Source organism: Babylonia areolata, chromosome 19 (assembly GCF_041734735.1).
Source record: "Babylonia areolata isolate BAREFJ2019XMU chromosome 19, ASM4173473v1, whole genome shotgun sequence".
Lineage (NCBI taxonomy): Eukaryota > Metazoa > Mollusca > Gastropoda > Neogastropoda > Buccinidae > Babylonia > Babylonia areolata.
Window position 1 is genome coordinate 61,037,518 of NC_134894.1, and position 17,824 is coordinate 61,055,341.

General features: G+C 42.1%; 1 protein-coding gene across 1 annotated transcript; it reads left to right on the plus strand.

Moving 5' to 3' along the window:
* Positions 1 to 2,835: 2,835 nt before the first annotated feature.
* On the plus strand, positions 2,836 to 17,236 carry LOC143294229 (uncharacterized). Its single transcript, XM_076605660.1, has 8 exons — positions 2,836 to 2,908; positions 4,506 to 4,625; positions 7,298 to 7,444; positions 8,943 to 9,023; positions 10,368 to 10,451; positions 15,477 to 15,596; positions 15,867 to 16,004; positions 16,935 to 17,236. Exons 1-8 carry the CDS (start codon positions 2,836 to 2,838, stop codon positions 17,234 to 17,236), a joined length of 1,065 nt encoding a protein of 354 aa, XP_076461775.1.
* Positions 17,237 to 17,824: the final 588 nt, after the last annotated feature.

The window sequence follows — 17,824 nt, forward strand, 5'->3', positions numbered from 1 at the left end:
TTGGGGACAGGTGGGAGGATGGTCTTTTATGTCTCATGTGATGCACCTAGTCCCCACGATGCGTGCGAGACAAGGTTTTGTTTGAAGCCATAGAAGGTTTTTTCTATATGGTGATGAAACGTATCCGGTCACCCTGACAGGCTAGGGCCTTTTATCAGAGAAAGGCAGTGGATGTCCACTTGAGTGAAATTCGTCCTGCTGGTGTCGCCTTGAGGCCAGACAGTATTTAGTTAGTGACTGTTAAACCCAACAGCCATTCACCTCACCAAACAGAAAAGGTGGGGGTGCGGAGGGGGGGAGGTGTGCATCGAAATATAGTACATCACGCAGTCAGCTGTGATCAGTTAGTCTTCACACCTCTTGTATGTAATGTTTGAATTTATCTCATTGATTTTATCTAAGACTTAAAACATCGGATTTGCTAAAAACTTACAACAGACAAAAGATCAACACTCGGAAACGTTTTAACAATGAAAAGGTTGTGAAAGATTATGGTTATTAAGGAATCAAAATATTAAAATGTGCATAAACATTAAACAAGTCACAGGCACACATTAATCATCATCCATCCAAAAAGCATAGAAAATCTATGTGTCTGTATCGATCTGCCTCTAGCTTTTTATCTCTGTATCTCTCAGTCTGTTTCTCTGTCTGTTGTCTCTGACTGTCTGTGTCTTTCTGGTTGTGTGTCTGTCTGTCTGTCTCTCTCTCCCCCCCCCCTCACTCCCCCCGTCCTCCCCGCCCCCCCCCCCCCCCCTCTCTCTCTCTCTCTGTCACCCTCTCTCTAGAGCGGAGTGGAAGGGATGGTTGAAATACGGGATTTGGGTTGGAAGGTGAAAGACAAGTATGTTGAGGAGGAGGATGCATGCGGATATCACTTTCAAATAAAAATGTGTTTGCGATATCATGCAATGATAACAAATGACGATGACGCTGTTGGTGGCTCTGTGTGTGTGTGTGTGTGTGTGTGTGCGTGCGCGTGCGCGTGCGCATATGTGTGTAACACAGAAATAGGCTTTGGAGAACTATGTCATGCGAACAAAGAGTGCGAAACGGGTTTCATGTGCTACGCACGAAATGCCAGTGGTGTGAAGAATTGCAGTAAGTACAAGAGAGAGAGAGAGAGAAAAGATGAATTAATCGATCAATTAATTTCATGTACTGAGGGTAACAGTGTAAGGATACAGCGTTTTCTTTCCCTTCCTGCCTTTGAAAGAAAGGGGAAAACGAAAAAAAGAAAAGAAAACAACAACACTACCATCACCAACAACAACAGCACCACAACCACCACTACCAACAATAACAACAACGTCAAAAGAGGCCAAGAAAGCAAACAAACAGAAACATTATAATTCGACGATAAACGAATGAGAATTTACTGTATGAAAAAGCGAATGAAAGTGTGAGACAGTATGAAAAGGGGGAAACAGAAAGAGAAAAGGTTAACTCAGAAGGTTAAATGTACATCGTCCTTTGGCCACAACACCCATGACGGGTGAAAAGGACATGTGGTAGGGGTGATATTTAATACATGATTTCAAACATACATGAAAACAAAAAATGGATATCATTATACATGTAAGTGGACTCGAGATCTATATCAGGAAATTATGTGTAACATAATGAAATTATATCCAAAATGTAATCTGCTTTCCGTTGACTACGTGAAAGATATGCCTGAATACATCGTATCTGTGGTGTACATTTGTTGCTTGGGATAGTGCATTAATTGGTGCAGTCGCCGATTCTTTACGAAACTTTACTCAGAGATCGTTATATATCAAGCAATACAACTGAAAGTGATGTTCATTTTCAACTTCCTTACAACAAAAAGGACTATGTCTGTCTTGCGGGGATTTGCTGTATCAATGAACGTCATTGTTAAGAGGGAGTACATTCAATCTTAACTAAATAATGACAACTCCAAAGCAATACATTTTGATGTCATAAACATATTTTTCTGTTTCAGAAGTTTTAATTGTTCTAAAAACAGCATATCTACCGCTTTCCCATTCTTGTATAAACCAACCAACAAGTGTTTGTTTGAATGAGAAAAAAACCCCAAAAACAACTACAACAACAAACAAAAAAACACCTTTACACCACCACTCGTTGTAGCCAAACAACACTGAAACCAGCCTGGCACAAATTTTATCTCGAACTCGTACCAGGCAGTTTTGACCCGATATGTTTAACTCAATGATGCATAGTGTAAACTTTGTGAGGAAGCCTTTCAGTATCCATATGTAACAGCTTGAACCAATGACTTAAGTAAGTTATGACAGGTTGAATGAGAGAGAAACTTGACACTTTTACGCTTTGATATTTCATTGTCATCACCTGCAAGGGTCTGTTGACAAGGTCAGGTCTGATACCACCACAAGTACAATACAATACAATATAATACAATACAATGCAATACAACACAGTACAATACACTCTGCATGTTCCGAAGTACCAAAGTCTACATCTAAATACCACACCCTGACAAATTTTATTCACGGTATTTAGAAAAAAAAAGTATATATATATATGTGTGTGTGTGTGTGTCAAAGAAAGAAAAATAATACGAACTCGACCATCCATTCTTTTAGTAACCGTATTATAGTATACTGTCTGCTTCACTTTCAAAACACTTACAAATTAGAAGTAACATACACGTCTCTCTTGCTAATTAACTCTTTCATTGTGATGATTGATTAACTTTGTCTTATATCTTGTGCTTTTGCGGGACGCGTGTCTCACTTGCTCAATGGCTGCTAAAGCTACTACTACTACTGCTACGGCTACTACTAATTGCTGCTAAGTAACAGTACCTCTGATGCAGGACTACCGATGGGTAAATCTGGCTGCAAACATGATGATGACTGTGCCACTGGAGCTATCTGTGATCGCTTTCACGAATGCAGTGAGTATGGTCACACACACACACACACACACACACACACACACACACACTCTCTCTCTCTCTCTCTCTCTCTCTCTCTCTCTCTCTCTCTCTCTCTCTCTCATGCACATGTGTGTGTGTGTGGTGTGATAGTTGTTTAAAAGTATATTGCTGCCATTGCCAATTTGAAATCATGTGTAAGACAAATGGTATGATGTAGATATCCTTGCGGTGTGTGTGTGCGTGCGTGCGAACGCGTTCCCACGTATGCTGCTGATTCTAATGTGAATGAATTGATCTGTACGTTCCATGAATTGCTCAGACCTTCTTTTGGGTTCAAGCAAACATGCATGTTTCACGGCAATGACTTGTGTTTCATGCTGTATGTATAATTGTCCCTGTACTCCCTATCTCCCGATCCCCAGACCCCACCCTTGTTCAAGTTTTCTCTCTCTCTCTCTCTCTCTCTCTCTCTCTCTCTCTCTCTCTCTCACACACACACACACACACACACACACACACACACACACAGACACACACACACACACACTTAAAAAAGAATCAAACATGCACATATACACATTGTGGTTGTTTGTTAGTCTCTACGTTTGATGCTGCTGCTACAATTCTTACTGGTTCTGCTGCAGCTGCTGTTGCTGCTGCCATTTATCCTCCAGCTGCAACAGCAACAACACCACCAACTTCTACTACTACTACTGCTACTGCTACTACAACTGTTGCTGGTGGTGGTGATGCTTCGCATTCACTTTGCAAAATCTTAGTAACACGTTGGAATGTACTTTGATATCACTTTAAACTAGATACCCATTACCACTGCAGATAGGCTGGCACGTGAGATTCGGAGTTTCGCCAGAAAGTAGAGTGGTGGCTTAGTGGTCATGCGTCCACTTAGGACGTGTGAGAATCTGAGCACAGTGGATCGATTCCCACACTGGCCAGTCCCCCCCACACCCCCAACCCTACCCCCCACTCCACCAACCCTTGAGTTGTGTTCATGATGCTGGTCATCTGGATGAGATAATAAACCTAGGTCCCGTGTACAGCAGGCACTTAATACATCTAAATCCATGACAACAAAAGGAATGCCCCTGGCAAAATTCTGTAGAAAGTCCACTTTGATAGGAAAACAAATGCACTTGAAGGCAGAAAAAAGGTGGTGCTGAACTGTAGTGACACACTCTCACTGGGGAGAGCAGCCCCAATTTCACACAGAGAAATCAGTTGTCACAAACATCTGTATCCCACTAATCAGTGTGCTCCTTGTCAGCAAGGGATTGGTAAACTAGGCAACGTTGTTATTGATTATGTGTTTCGGCACTTTGTAACACAAAATTGAGAAGAAGAGAAATAGCCCAAGATACAAAATTATTTCCTCTTTTGTGACTTCACAAAAAAAGTGTGATGAAAATGGACTGCGTCACTAATAATTCATTTTCATCATTTTTATTATTCCATAGCAAGGGATTGAAAACAACAACGACATCAACAACAACAAAACACAATAATGATTGCATCTTGAGGTCTATTTATGGCACATGACGAGCAAAGCACACACTATATTGCCAGTATATTGCATGTTCCGTCACTGTTTGACCAGGAATTCCCAAAGGCGGAGACTGTCACTCCCTTCCAAACATGTGTCTTCATGGAGCCCTGTGCTCTGATGGGCAATGTCAGTGCAATTCCGAGGTAACGCGTACTACAACAGAGAGATGCGGTATGCTGCTTTTGTCTGTTGGTTCGACTGCAGTTTTTTTTCTGAGTTGTTACTGTCTTTGTCTCTGAGTGTCTGCCTGTTGGTCTCTCTGTCTCTCTCTCTTCACCACCATATTGGATGCCTTGTGCATGAGTGTATACAAAAAAACCCAAAAAACAAAACCAAAAAAACAAAACAAGAGGCATGACTCACTTGTGCTTCACGCTTTATCCAGTAAAGGAATCATGAGGAGAGAAAAACAAAAAAATTGTAGAATCGCTGAAAAGTGCTCTGTATTGAATATGGCATATAAAATAAACTTGGGAGAAAATGAAATATTAAAAAAGGCTTGCAAGCGGGATCGAACCATGCATGTTCAGTTCCTAAGCAAGCAGAGTAATCCCCACTGCTGCTGCACATCTGACGTCATTCAACTAAATTTAATGCTTAAAACAATTTTGGTATTTCTTCTTCATGCGATAAGTAGATGTGATTGCAGTGGACGTAATAACGCCGTTTAAATCATGTTTTTTGGTGTGCTTCATTATATTTTCTGCTGTTGCGAGAATTAAATACAAACTTGCGTGTCGCTGCTATTCTGCTTTCCACTCCACAGGACCTACTTATCCTTCTGACCTTATCAATGTTTACACTCCCACAAGAAATCTCCACTCTTCCTCTGACTGTTACCTTTTCAAACTTCCTCGTGTGAATACAAGAACCAATGGTGAACGTTCTTTCTTCTTTGCTTCTCCTTACATCTGGAACAACCTCCCTTATCATATCCGTGCATCTGATCGCTCATCACTAAAGACGCATCTTTTTAAAACCTACAACTCTCTCAGCTTCCTTTTTCTCCAACACCACCCATGTCAGCTCACTTTGGATGTATGTAGAGTGGGAAAGGGAGAGTGTGAGTGGGTGGAGGGGTTTTTGAGAAAGAGTGGTCATGAATGTTTTATGTTACTTGTAATATTTTTCTTTCAAGTAAAGCGCCCTGAGCTCTTAGTGAGAAAGGGCGCTGTATAAATGTACATTATTATTATTATTAGTAGTAGTAGTAGTACCTCGATTATTCTTTCGTTTCAGCAGTAAAAGAGACGTTGCCATCACTTCAAGCACAGCGCAACACATAGTAGATCTCTAGATCTGCACGAACCAGTCTACAAAGGGCTGAAAGTAATGATCGACTCAGTTTTTCTTTTATGTTCATTCCAGTTAATTCAGTGTCCATTTTAGAATACCTATATGCAGTAAACACGTCGATGGTGTAGTTAGTGTCAGTGTATGTGTTCTGTCCAGAATTTGATTTTCTTTCCTTTTAATTGTGAACAAGAAAAACGAGGTCATGTCGTCTTTAAACACAACTTACCTTGTAGTAGGCCTAACTCAGTGGGAAGAATTTTCGGATTTCGAAACGAATCTCAACGAAATAAACCGTTACTTATTCGAAAATACGGCTTAATTCGGGAGACTTACAACCAGTTATTGGTATGAGTGTGAAGATTTTTTTTTTCATACTATGTTTAAGCCAAATTTGGTACTGGCAGACAAAGTATTAACAGAGGAAATGGCAGTGTTAAAGTTTACCCCCCCCCCCCCCCACACACACACACACACATGCGTGTGCGCGCGCACAAACACTCTCACACACAGACAACCGAACGCCGGGTTAAAACATAGACACTTTGTTTACACAAGTGAGTCAAAAAAGGGTGCATAAGTGCATGCGGGCAGATGTGCCCATGTGTGTGTGTGTGTGTGTGTGTGTGTGTGTGTGTGTGTGTGTTTTGGGTGGTGGAACTTGCTTCGCAATGACTCTGCTGAGTGTGATTTTTTTTCTTTACGTTGTATGCCAAATTTTCCCGTTTTTGCTTGTAATCAGTATATCAGTATGCATCACAAGACTTCCCCACACTTCATTTCTCTACTGAGATAATATAGTTATTCTGACTGATTCTGTTTTATTGCTGAAGGCACTGAAAGGCTGAGTGGACAGTAGGCCTGTTGGAGAGGCATCACCATTGCGTTAGCCACCAGAGGAAACAAGCAGGGATAGCCTGCATCATGTGGACATGATCAGTGTTTTTATTTTATCTAACCAAGCATGTAGTATGATACAGACTCCTGACGTCTTTCCTTTACATGATATTGAAACCAAACCGTTCTAACCCCATGATTTAGCACGTGAAATCGTTATGCATGTAATATTTAAAGAACAAAAGTTACGCATAGAAAAAACCAGGAGTGGTATATTCCTTCTGGGATTTTTATTAAAGTTTCCGGAAGTGTTCTGCATTCCTGCCCTTCAGAGTGCCGGGTAAAGGAACACACATTTATAACACTTTCTCAGTTTCTGGAATGTTCTAGAGGCTTCTGGAACTAAATGTACTTCTGTTTTCTGTACATAGAGTGATCACAATGATATAAAAACATTAGAACCTAACCACCACTTCTTCCACAAGAGAACATTGATCTGTTCGTTACACACTGCTGGTCATTCTGGAACAGCCCCGGAGCCAGTGAGTTCACAAGGCGCTGATTACTGTTAGGTCGCCACCATCAGGTCACACGCCAGAGCATACTCTGCGCTGCAGCTGAGTCAGTTGAGTGTTGATCATGGTGGCTGTTGGGATCCAACATAACGCAGGACACCCCGATACAAAGAATCTTGCTGTTTGATTTTCATGCAGATGCCTTGGAGAAGAAGGTTGGGGGGCATTGCGATGATGACAAGGACAAAGGGGTAACGTCCTGCGATGACCCGATGGCATCGTGTATTAACAACACATGTCGTTGTCAGAGCAGTTTTGTGCACGACAGTGTCAGTTTGGAATGTCGTGAGTGTTTGGTTCTTGCCTCCCACCTCCTACCTCCCACTCTCTGTCTCTCAGTAGATCTATCTGCTATCTGTCTATATCTATATAATCATATATATCACTCTCTCTCTATGTATATATATATCTTTATATGCATATATATGTATGCATATACATATATATATATATATATATATATAGTGTATGCCTCACACACTCTCTCTCTGTCTCTCTGTCCCTCTCTTTCTCTCAATATATAATATATATAATATATATATATGTGTGTGTGTGTGTATCTATCTATCTATATATATATATGTATGTGTGTGTGTGTGTGTGTAATGTGTGTATGTGTGATGAATTGGTTATTTTATCATATCAGTCAATCAGCGTGCACACTTTTATGAAAGTCATTCTGTAGGGTGCTCCATTTCAGGAAAATTTCAGACATTGGTGATTTCCATTCTGAACCCGTTAAAATCGAACACGGAGTCCCCAAAAGATCTGTTTTAGGCCCAGTTCTCTTCACACTGTACACTGCTCGTCAGGTCTCTGCACTCAGCTATTTCACGTCTGGCCTTAAAACCCACCTCTTCCTAAGATAGCTTCCCTCCCCTTCCTCTTCCTTGTCTTCAGTTTCTCCAGTTTTAGAGTTATGCATGCGTATGAACGACTGGTGTGAAAGCGCTTTGAATCACTGTCCATCTTTTGAATAGGCAGGTATATGTTTTCTTTATGATTTTAACACGATTTTGTTTGTAATGTTGTTGTTTAATTTTTGTTGGTTTTTTGTTTGTTTGTTTGTTTCTTTTTTTAAGTTGATAGGGGTCAGGGAGCTTGTTTGCAACGATACAAATTTGATGTTGTTTTATACAAGCGGTGAATACGTTTTAAGTTCGTGTTGCTACAGTCTTTTGTCCCGTAAAGTTGATGCATAAACGGTGATTGTGAGAATGTATGCACAGGTTACATGTATATAAAAAGCTTTCGTGAATGAATATATATATCATTGATACAAACATACATGTATCCCTTCAGAGATAATAATAATAATAATAATAATAATGATGATGATGATGATACCCCCATCGCCCCTCCTTGCAAAACATGATTAATCGCGCTACACAAGATAAAAATCAACGTGCAAAACATACAACTTCCATACATACAATTCCGCATAGCCATGAAACCAAACACAAACAGTTCCCAAACACACACACACACACACACACACACACACACACACACACACACACACACATATCACATCACATCACATCACATCACACACAACAAAAACACCCCAACACATACCAAACATCACATCACTTAAGTGTTCCGATCTCACATCACATTTCTTTATCTTGAAGTTCATCTCTTGGTTTACACGCATCTGAATTGCTTGAATGAGTGGACGTGTTACTTGCAAACATTTCGCATTTACATTGTGTGTGTGTGTTTGTGTGTGTGTGTATGCGCGTGTGTGCGTGTGCGCGTGTGCATGTGTGTTCCGCAAAAGGTAAAGGCCCTGGCTCCTTGTGTGGCACCAAAGGGATTGTGTGCATCACCGGTGCAGTTTGTGATACTACCTCTGTGTGCGGTGAGTACAGATAGTGGGCAGAAATGACGTTAAACAAACTGTAAAGTATAAATTTGTTAAATAATGTGCAAATCGTGAACGGGCAGTTGTTTGTATATACAGATAAGAAAATCATTATTCGACATGCGTAGAAATGAAACCGAAATCAAGCAATGTTGGTTAAGGAAGTATGTATGTTGAAATATATATACAAATGATACATTTTTAGGTAAAATGGATGTTTCTGTCTAATTGGTGGGTATTTCTAATGATTTATGCATGATAGTTTTTTTGTGTTTTTTTTCCCCATAAGAATACTGTGTGTGTATGTTACAATTTTGTTCTTTTTTGGTCGTGTTTCGTCCACATAGTTCCACCTCCCCGTTCCTATTTAATAAGAATGATATGTTTGTGCATTGATTTTGTGTGTGTGTGTGTGTGTGTGTGTGTGTGTGTGTGTGTGTGTGTGTTTCGTCCAGATTGTTCCCCCTCCCATTCCCACGTATGTATTTACGTAAAATTTCCATGTTACTAAATTGGGGAGGGGAGGGGGGAGTTATTAAAAAAAAAGAAAAAAAAGAAGGAAAAAAAAAAGAATGACAACACTGGGTGCAAATGGGCAAACACTGTGAACGTGATTTATGTAAGGAGATAGAGAAATGAAATCTTGGCATTTGCTTTTAACTGTCCGTGTGATAGACTGGAACAAAGACAAAATGAAAGTTGAAAGAATGGAGGACAGACAGACAGATAGATAGTAATATGGATTCAAATTATGAATTCATTAAGGCCTATGTGTGAGGGTGGTGTGGCGCGTGTGTGGGGTGGGAGGGGGAGAAAGAGACTGAGTGAGAAACGAAACGTAAAGGAACGAAATTTTATTTCACCAGGGAAATGAGATAAGCAAGTACACATGCTTTTTTCCACCCAGCCCTGGACAAAGAGAGAAAAAAGAAGAAAACACACACACACACACACACACACACACACACACACACACAACAAGAAAACAAAAAAACACGCACAAATTCGCAATTATGAGAGAGAGAAAGAGACAGACAGGCAGACAGATATGTGGGGTCTTGGATTCAGATTGTGAGTTCATGAAGGCGCGCGCGCGTGGGGGGAGGGAGGGGGACGAGGGGGGTTGCCTGAAGAGATAAGGTAGTATTCACCAGTAAATGTTACACTACCTTGTCATGACCTGACCACTGATTGTCAACCACTCACTTCTCACTTTTTTTTGTTTGTTTTTTTGCCATGAATCTCCCTCTTTTCCATTTCAGTCTTGGATCGGTCGGTGTTTGTTTTATTCTTCTGTTAATACTGTCTGTGTCCCTGTCCATGTTCATGACTGTCTTGCAGCGGTAGACGTGGGGAACTCCTGCGCCGGAGACAGAAACGGGAACTGCAGGATTGGTAGCGTGTGTGACATCGATGAAGTGTGTCGTGAGTATACAGCAACAACGACAACAACATCAAAAACAACAACAGTATACCACTATATAAAAAAAGAAGTAAGTGATACTGGATAAATTGCACACACTGACAGATAAATACGAAAGATGTCAACATAAGTTAATCACTTTGAAAAAATACATATATATCATTCATACCTTATATCGATTCCAAACAACTCCATGAACACGAACAGTTCTGTAAAGTGATGGGGTAACTGTTGGAAATGTGTGTAGTCGTCAGAAAGAAGAAAAAAAGCAGTTCAAGGCGGATCTGTTGAGTGGAGTGTGATGGCAGAGACACACACCATCCTGATGCATCGTTTCAGCGGCTTAACTGCCACACACTGCTCATTCCTGTTCCCGAATGCATAACCACTCCCGGTGTAGCGCCTAAAAAATGACCCCAAGCACGATTTTGACCGGCCCCCATCCCCTCACCCACCCACCAAGAGTCGACCCTGAAACACTCCCCACGGAATTATTTCAAGACAGGCCGTGGTTTTTTATCATTAATATTATTACTCTACTCCCTGCCCAAGTTTAACTCCAACCCCTTCTTCAACTGTAAAATCTTGGTTTAGCTAAATTCGCATGTTTGAAAATCGCGTATCATCATGGCGCTTGCAAAGACAAAATGCCACAAAAATATTCATTGTGCCTTTCTGTGCCGCTGGCACAGGGGAACACTATCTGAGCCTGAAGCAGCTAGACTTTGTCTCCGTTCAGCGGGACTGCACAGAGCGGCCCGTGGAGACCCCCCTGTGTCAAACTCGACACTCACCCTTTTTCAAGGCCTGACTAAGCGCGTTGGGTTACGCTGCTGGTCAGGCATCTGCTTGGCAGATGTGGTGTAGCGTATATGGCTTTGTCCGAACGCAGTGACGCCTCCTTGAGCTACTGAAACTGAAAACTGAAACTGGGCTGATCCCTGATAGATATTTCAGGGCCCACTGTTCTAGAAATAGATGGATAGCTCATTGGCCAGGAAAGCTGAAGCCAACTGGACGCCCTACTGACACAGGAGTGTTTCGAGAACAAAGACTGGAGTGTGTGTGTGGCTGTCCCCCTAGCCCCCTCCCCCACTCCCCACCCACCCCACCCCACCCCCACCCCGAAAAATAAAAAATAACCCCAGCCTTATGTTTTCTTCTTTTTTTTTTCTTTTTTTTTTCACAGGCAGTATACTAAGTTATGGTTTCTGATTGATTTTACAGTTACTTTTTAAATCCGAGGATGGGGAGTCATTTTATGACATGGGTTGGAGTCACACCGGACACCGGTTTTTGCTAGATTTTGAACAAGAAGGTGGCTTTTTTCCTCATTTGTTGTATTTTTTCCCCATGTTTGTGAAAAATGGACAGCCTTACGATCCGGTGCCACGCTGGCTTTTTTCCTCATTCCTCCTTTCTTTCTCTTTTACCACCCCCCTCTCCTTCCACAGCCCCCCTCCTCTCCTTCTCCTCCCCCGCTTCCCCCCACAAACACAGGGAAGTCAGCCGAAATAATCCTTCTCCTTTTTCTCGTCAGTACTTGCTCTCACCAAATTATGTGCTAAACATGAAATAAACTGCTTTTCGTCCACACGCGAAACTACGATGGTGATAATGATGATTATGTTCATAATGACATCATACTTTTCACCTTCAGATTTGGACTTCGACCAGAACTGTGCAAATTATACGGATTATTGTAGGAACAATACCGCCTGTGATACTCTCAAAAGATGCAGTGAGTTTTTTTCTGTTTGCTCTCTCTCTCTCTCTCTCTCTCTCTCTCTCTCTCTCTCTCTCTCTCTCTCTCTCTCTCTCTCTCTCACTCACACACACACACTCTCTCTCTCTCTCTCTCTCACTCACACACACTCTTTTTCTGTCCTTCTGTGTGTTTCTCTGTCTCTGTCTCTGTCTGCCCCCTCTCTCTCTCTCTCTCTCTTTCTCTTTCTTTCTCTCTCTGTGTTTATTTTCTCTTGGTTTCCAGGACGCTTGGTCAGGTGAAATCACAAACGAAGCTACTTTTCTACGTAGTGTGAAACAAAAAAAAAACAACTTATTTCAACAAGAATGGCTCTTGAAAGTGCAGACCAGCGAACGTTTTTCAACATATCGACTTTTCAAAACAGTTCATCACTCTGAGACAATTTTTGAGACTGTTTGATTAGATTTCGGTTTGGAATAAATGAACTGGCAACAAATAAGCGATACCAAACCTTCAGTCACGATTGCCCCTTTTGTCCTGGAATACAGGAGAACGAAGATCACTCCCTGTTTGCATGTCTGGTATATCAGAATGTAAAAGTAAAATGTCTCTAAAAACTGCTACACAGTATAGCACGACCTGATGTAGGCAATTTGCTATCAGTTGAAAACACATGTCCATGGTGTTTGTGTGTGTGTAAATTTGTGTATGGGTCAATGGTCTTCACATTATTATTGTCATTGTCATTTTCTCCCCCCCCTACCCCCTCTATCTCTTGCTCGCTCAGTCTCTCTGTCTGTCTGTCTGTCTGTCTCAGTTTTGTGTGTTGCCTCTATTTCTTTGCAGTTAATTTTTTACATAAATCTCTTTAAATTCATGTTTTGCATTACTCTTTTAGTTCATGTTTTGCATAACTGCACAGACACACACGCGCGCACACATGCACACACACAAACACACACACACACACACACACACACACACACACACACACACACACACACACACCTATATATCTATCTATCTATCCATCGATCAATCTCGGTAGAGAGGAAAGGTACATATAGGTAAGACAGAGGCAGATTGAGACACGAACATATTTTTAGTTGTTTTTTTTTAATCTCTAAATCAAACTGTAAGAAATGCACCACAAATAAATTGGCTTCAAAAGAAAAAAAAATGATATTGTGAATTCCTAGACAAGAAAGAGAAGTAATTATGCAGTATGGTTGACACAATAAGCGATTGAACTCAGTAGCATAACCCGGGATTGGTTGAGACAGTTCTGGGGCAGGTAGAGACACATGAAATGTTCCCCAGTCTCTCACTCCAGCATTGATATTGAATGACAGTGCCGCTTAAAATTGTTTTCAAATTAAATGAAACGTTTGTTTTTATTGTCAACAAAAGAAAGAGAGGGAAAAAAAACAGGTTAGAAAAAATAGAGAAGGTTAAAATCAGACTAGGGCAGGTTGATACAGCGATTTGGGGCATGTTGTGACATGGAGTATTTTCAAGAAGAGTTAGTCAATAAATTCATCATTTTGGATGGTGTGTGTGTGTGTGTGTGTGTGTATGATGGTGTGATATATATGTGTGTGTGCGTGTGTGTGTGTGTGCGTGTGCGTGTGTGCACTGTTCAAAAAGATAAAGGCAACAATGTTGAGAAGGCAATGTTATACCATTGTACTTCACAAACATGGGTTGGGTATGGCTTGAAAACGATTACGTTTGTCAAAATGACTTGTGAGCAAGAGGCATGCACACGCAGAGCATGCTGCACGTGCAAATCGTGAAGACTGTGGCGAAAATGTCTCTTTTTTGTGCTTCACATGTCAGTCATGTTTTTGATTGGGAGTGCTAAGAACTGTTTACTCACACCGTGGCATTAAAACCCAAACAAAATTGTAGTTTGTCCCATCCGATTTGAATGTAAAATGTGCGATGCCAAAAATGTCCCGTCTGACATGCACATCAAAATTACGCCATTGGCCGACTGCAGGCTGGACATTCTCAAGCTGATGTCCCACGACATTTCAACATGGCACGAATCACCATCAGTCGGCTGTGGGCCAGACTGGAAGCCACTGGTGTCACAACAGACAGACAACGCACTGGACGACCAAGAGCGACTACAGCAGCCCAGGACCGCTTTATTCACCTACAGTATCTGCAAAACTGCTTCTTTTCAGCCTCATCCACAGTCCAGACACTGAATGGAGTGCCACATGTCTCCGACCAGACCATCTGCAATTGGCTGCATGCTCGACGTCCGGTCAGAGGACCTGTCTTCACAAGGCGCCAACATTAAACTGCCTCCAATGGGCCACCGAGCATTGCTTCTGGACTTCAGCCCGTCACTGGAACCACGTGCTATTCAGTGAAGAATCACAATTCCTTCCGCAACGTGTCTTTCTGAGAATGAACGAACACTATGCAGCAAACTGCGTTGACCAAGCACCTGCTCATGGTGGTGGGGGTGTGATGGTCTGGGGCGCCATCAGTGCCAATGGACATAGTCAACTGGTGAGTCAACGGGGCTCTGAACGCCCAGCGCTATGTGGCTGGTATCCTGCAGCCTCATGCCCTCCCACTTTTGGCCACCCCACACGCCTTTTTCATGCAGGATAATGCCATACCACACACGGCACGTTATACGCAGGCCATCCTGGCTGTCAGTGACGTTAACACGCTACCCTGGTCCACACTGTCTCCAGATTGCAATTCAATTGAGCACATGTGGGACGAGCTGGACAGACGGCTCCGAGCCAGGGTCAACGCGCCGGAAAACTTGCAGGATCTGTCCCAGGCACTCGAAGAGGAGTGGCATGCCATCCCACAAGTTAACACCCACCTCAACAGATCACACCCCCTACTGATTCTGACTTGGCTTACTGGACAATAACTGTCAAATTACTGCACCTTTGAAACTGAAACAAATGTCAAAAGAACTACCTTCACGGCGTAACAAGTATGGACATTCCCGGTTTTTCCGTTATTTTTCTACACTTTTGTTTTTTTTCCGATTGGGAAAACCGTATAGATCATTTCAATGAAATGGGTTGCTGCATTTGTTTTTGTGAACAGTATATATATATATATATACATATATATATATATATATAATTATATAATTATATATATATATATATATATATATATATATATATATATATATATATATATGCATGTTATTGTTTTAATTTGATTTTTTAGAATGCACGCATGCGTGCGTGTGTTGTGTGTGTGTGTGTGTGTGTGCTGTGTGTGTGTGTGTCTGTATGTGTGTGTGAATTTCCTCATTCAATCCTTGTATCAGAACGAATGCCTGGAAGCAGCTGCACAAGGAACGACGAGTGTGTGGCAGGCGCCAGCTGCAATGAGGCTGACGTCTGTGACTGCACAGAAGGCGTCTCTAAACAAGTCGGAATCTCTTGTGGTAGGTAAAGCGTGACCCCCCGTTTATGAATGTGTGTGGTGTGTGTTCACGCATGTATGTATATGATTGTAAATGTGGGTGAACGTGCTTCTGTTCATACCTACTTCGTGTGCACATGCATATATATATATATATATATATATATATATATATATATATATATATATATCTGTGTGTGTGCAACCTGTCTCCTATTTTGAAATCTTCGTGGTATGGTTCTTTTCCATTTTTCTCAAAAAAGATACTGACAATAGATTTTATTTTGCAAAGTGCCGGTGGATGGCATTGTTGGAGGCAAGTGTGGTAACGGGGACACGTGCGAGGACCAGTTTGCTGTCTGCAACCATGACAGCGGAAACTGTGAGTGCCAGGAAGGCTACACAGCGGACCCATCACGGCTGACTTGTGGTGAGTTGACCTCATTGAGACTGCTAGGTTCAGCATGGCAATGGGACACGGATATTGCACGCCAGACAGAGTCTCTAAAGATCTTTGTTCCGAGATGATGTCCCTCCGTGGACACTGGTGGACCTCTTGAAAGAAGAGGACCTTTTCAATCAGATTTGAATCTTTTAAACTATAGGAGGATTTTTATTTTGTTTGTTGTTGTTGTTGTTGTTTGGGTTTTTTTTAAATAACTTTTTGAGTGAAACGATTGAAGTGGTGATGATTTTTTTTTTTAATACTTTTCTTAACCCTTGAAATAGATGCTTACACGGTGATAACCTTGAGATGGCCTTAGTGCTCGGCGAGGCACTAAGCACCATGATTTTAGAGTGGACCTATGTCAGACCTGTCTTTGACCCACGTGTTTGAACAATCCGAATGTCAGTTGTTCATCGTGTGACAGTCAGAGACACAGAGAGAGAGTGTATGTGTATTTGTGTGTGTGTGTGTGTGTGTGTGTGTGTGTGGGTGTTATGGCTGAATAAGTGTTCCTTTTGAGTGGGTAGTGTGTTATCACCTGACCCAGTGCTATGCCCGTCGTGTGTTTCTGTGGTGAGCGTGTTCAAGGTAACGTTTATGCTGTGTTGATTTTCGGTTTGTTTTTTTCTCATAAGAACCAAACTTTGCAGACTGACAGTTATGATTAAAACAACATTCTGGTGTCCTTGACGAGGATGTTGAAAGTCAGGTGAGCGGTCACAGATCAAGGTCAGCACTTGACACAGTTTAGAAATCACCAATTTGTAGACGCATTCTGCGTGGTGTACTGACTGGTCATGGAGAAAACATGACGCTTGCAGTTCAAGTCTGATATCAAGAGATCAAAGCTGCAACAGGGTGTGATGGATAATACTTGCAGGTTGAATGACATTGTGTCCAAACTTTGTGCAGCTAGGTACATGGGTAGGCGTCCGTCAGTTTCGGGAGACAATCGATTTGCGGTCTGGGTGGTGATTGATACAGCATCGGGTGTGGCTGGACAGGTCAGAAGAGGAGTGACAGCCCTGCACACACTGTGCACAGGGCTGACACTGATCAACGTGTCTGGCTTTGGGGCAAGCATCTCATCGAATATTTGGAGAGGGCTTTCTGCACCGTCTGAGGCTGCGGCTTCCTACGTGTTCATGTGCCTGGATCGAGGGTGTCTCCAGAAGTCTGTGTTGAGGCTCCGCATTGAAAAATATGTCGCATGAGAGAGCTTCAGCAGGCATTGCCTGTTTTCTTTTTCATCCTGCCAGTGCTGAACCCACTACCTCAAAACAGGAAGGCCGGGTGTTGTAGCCGGTATCCACTGTGGTGCTGAAGTGTTGAAGTTACCAAGAATGAATAGTAGCAAGCTCTCTTTCAGGGATTCTCCCGATAGCAGTGCTAGGGTCATCATTGGATTTCTCCTTAACTTCTGCTTGGAAGGTGGGCGTCTGCGCATATGCGCTGATAAGGCTGATGAGTCCCATTGAAGAATGGAAATGAACAGGTTGATGAGTCCCACTGAAGAGTGAAAAAGGACAGGTTGATGAGTCCCACTGAAGAACGGAAATGGACAGGTTGATGTGTCCCACTGAAGAACGGAAATGGACAGGCTGATGTGGCCCACTGAAGAACGGAAATGGACAGGCTGATGTGGCCCACTGAAGAACGGAAATGGACAGGCTGATGTGTCCTACTGAAGAATGGAAATGGACAGGCGAGATTTACTGCGTGCCCGTGGTAGTTTGGATGATCAATCCCAGTAGGCTGTTTCAGACCAGCGCGGAGGAACAGTTAACAAACGTTCGTTTTTC

Bases quoted from the DNA above. Each gene is read 5' to 3' on its own strand.
- LOC143294229 (XM_076605660.1), top strand. From the start codon at position 2,836: ATGGGTAAATCTGGCTGCAAACATGATGATGACTGTGCCACTGGAGCT. The intron at 2,909-4,505 runs GTGAGTATGGTC...CTGTTTGACCAG, and splicing joins TGATCGCTTTCACGAATGCA to GAATTCCCAAAGGCGGAGAC. The intron at 7,445-8,942 runs GTGAGTGTTTGG...GTTCCGCAAAAG, and splicing joins CAGTGTCAGTTTGGAATGTC to GTAAAGGCCCTGGCTCCTTG.